Raw genomic sequence first — 3,225 nt, 5'->3', positions numbered from 1 at the left:
CTCAAAATTAACTTCCCAACCCAAGTCCCAAAATGCAGCTGAATGCATTGGGAACCGAACTGAATATACACACAAGTTCTAAAATATCATCCGGACCTCTCGAAATAGACAGATTCTCCAAAAAGGTGTGTTTACCCAAAAGTCAACTTTGAGTCAACTCTTTTTCGCTTTAAGCTAGAATTTTCCACAAAATCACCTAAATCATATCCAAAGACCTGGGGAAGCATGTAAATGGTCCCCTCGGGTCAAATGTGAGCTAACCAAGCTCGGGAAAGGGTCAAAAGGATCAAAAAAGCAATAACTACCAAACGTGTCATTACATCAGATACCAATTAAACAGTCACTTGTCCTCGAGCGACAAGGGAAAGAGAATGGGAAGTACTTGAATCGGCAAATAACTGAGGATGTCGGCTACCCATGTTGGACTCAGTCTCCCAAGTAGCCTTCTCAACAAGACGATGCTTCTATTGTACCTTCAAAGAAGCTATCTCCTTAGACCTCAACTTTCGAACCTGCCTATCCAACATCGCAATAGGCTCCCCCTCGTAAGTCAGATTCTCATCAGGCAATACCGAGTCCCAGCGAACAATATAAGTACCATCGGCATGATACTTTTTCAGCATAGACACATAAAAAACTGGATGAATGCCTGCCATGCCTAGTAGCAAGGTCAACTCATAAGCAACATCGTCCACACAATCAAGGATCTCAAACGGCCAAATATAGCTCGGACTCAACTTACCTCTCTTCCCAAATCTCATAACACCTTTCATGGGTGAAATCTTCAAAATAACCTGATCACCCATAGCTTACCCTAAATCTCGGACCTTCCAAACCGCATACATCTTCTGACAACTCCGAGCTACCAAAAGTTTAGCCTGAGTGACCTTCACCTCCTCAAGAGACTCTCTCAACAGATTCGTACCCAACCTCAAACCTCAAATGCATCAAACCAACCAACTGGAGATCTACACCTCCTACCATATAAAGCCTTAAAAGGCGTCATGTCGATACTCGAGTGATAACTGTTGTTATACACAAACTCTACCAATGGTAACTACTGGTCCCAATGACCACCAAAGTCCATAATACAAGCCCTCAACATATCCTCGAGCACCTAAATGGTACGTTCGGACTGCCCATCGGTCTGAGGGTGGAAAGTTGTACTAAGATTCACTCGGGTAGCCAACTCAGCATTTAAAGCTCTCCAGAAATGGGAAGTGAAGATAGAACCCCGATCAGATATGATAGAAATGGGAACCCCATGCAATCTTATAATGTCACAAATGTACAACTTGGCTAACTTCTCTACAGTATAAGAGACCTGAACTGGAATGAAATGAGCTGACTTAGTCAAACGAGCAACTATCGACCAAATCGAATAAAACTTACCCAGGGTCTTCGGAAGACCCACAACAAAATCCATGGCAATCTTCTCCCACTTCCACTCGGGTATATCCTTCTTCATGAGACACCACCAGTAATGCTGCCTCAAATCATGTTACATGTTAGTACCCCCGGATGAATGGAATATCGAGAGCTATGCGCCTCAGTGAAAATTAAATGAATCAAGTCACCAATATGAGGAACACACACGCCCCCCATAATCCTCAAAGTACCCTCAGAATCAATCATAGCCTCATTGACCTCACCCCTCAGAACCTTATCTCGAATCCTGCTCAAACTGATGAGTCCCGCTCTGCTCTAACAAGGACGATCTTACCTCGACACAAGCTAAGACTTTCCTTGGGATCAAAATATCAACACGAACGAAGATGTTGGCCAGAGTCTGAACGAACATGGCCAATGGACGCTCGAAAATAACCAAACAGGCTAAACTCACCATACTCGTGGCCTTGTAACTCAAGGCATCAGCAAAAACATTGGTTTTCCCTAGATGATAAAAAATAGAGATGTCATACTCCTTTAGGAGCTTCATCCATCGGCACTGCCTGGAATTAAGATCTCTCTGGGTAAATATGTGCTGAAGGCTACGTGATCGGTGAAAATCGCACAATGGATGCCATACAAGTAATGCCTCCAGATCTTCAAAGTGAAGACCATAGCTAGCAACTTCAAATCATGGGTAGGGTAATTCCTCTCATGGATCTTTAACTGACGGGAAGCATACGCTATGACACTACCCTCCTGCATCAAAACAGCACACAAACCCATACTGGATGTATCACAATGGACTGAGAAATCCTTACGCTCCACAGGTAATGCTAGAATCGGGGCTGAAGTCAAAAGGGTCTTGAGCTTTTGAAAGCTCGTCTCACAATCATCGGACCACTGGAAGAGAACATCCTTCTAGGTCAATCTGGTCAATGACGAAGCAATAGTAGGGAAACCCTTCACAAATCGATGGTAGTAACTGGCAAAACGCATGAAAATATGGATCTCGATTACAGTTGTAGGCCTCTCCCAATCCCTCACAACCTCAATCTTCTTAGGGTCCACTATGATCCCATCCTTAAACAAAGCGTGGCCCAAGACCGCCACAGACTCTAACAAAAGCTCACACTTCAAAAACTTAGTAAACAAACTATTCTTCTTCAACAACCCAAGCACTGTGCGAAGATGACCCTCATACTCATCTCTACTCTTGGAATACACCAAGATATCATCAGTAAGCATAATCCCAAAAGAGTCAAAGAATGGCCTAACGATGCCATTCATCAAAGATATGAATGCATCCAGGGTATTGGTAAGCATAATGACATCACCAAAAACTCATAATGCCCATATCTCGTCTGAAAAGTTTTCTTCGGAATATATTCAGCCCTGATCTTCAGCTGATGGTAGCCTGAATGCAAGTCATTCTTCAAGACCACTGAAGCACCCTGAAGTTGGTCAAATATATCATCGATATGAGGCATAGGATACTTGTTATGAATAGTAACCTTGTGCAGCTGACGATAATCGATACATATCCTCATAGATCCATCATTCTTTTTTACGAACAACATAGAGCACCCCAAGAGCAGACACTCAGCCTAATGAATCCCTTACTCAACTGTCACGACCCGACTAGGGGCCGTGACGAGTACCCGATACTTGTACCGAGCACCCCTTATCTATCATTTTACCTTTACCTCTTAGCAAACCGTATGAACAGTACCATATATATTTTTTTTGAACATTAACATTAGCAGCGTCATTATGAACATAGACTAGTAAACTTCGCTATCACTTTACATAGCAGCATTAAGATGCCAAACTACC

At 43.0% G+C, this 3,225-nt stretch overlaps 1 protein-coding gene across 1 annotated transcript; it reads right to left on the bottom strand.

Moving 5' to 3' along the window:
- Window positions 1-464: 464 nt before the first annotated feature.
- Window positions 465-806, bottom strand: LOC132611931 (uncharacterized). Its single transcript, XM_060326290.1, has one exon. It carries the CDS (start codon window positions 804-806, stop codon window positions 465-467), a length of 342 nt encoding a protein of 113 aa, XP_060182273.1.
- Between the last annotated feature and the right edge of the window lie 2,419 nt (window positions 807-3,225).

The sequence above is a fragment of the Lycium barbarum genome, chromosome 1 (assembly GCF_019175385.1).
Source record: "Lycium barbarum isolate Lr01 chromosome 1, ASM1917538v2, whole genome shotgun sequence".
Classification (NCBI taxonomy): domain Eukaryota; kingdom Viridiplantae; phylum Streptophyta; class Magnoliopsida; order Solanales; family Solanaceae; genus Lycium; species Lycium barbarum.
This window is presented reverse-complemented; position numbering and strand designations above follow the sequence as displayed.

What these genes read in the sequence shown, in the direction of transcription:
- LOC132611931 (XM_060326290.1), bottom strand. Translation starts at nt 806, where the DNA reads ATGGGTGATCAGGTTATTTTGAAGATTTCACCCATGAAAGGTGTTATG.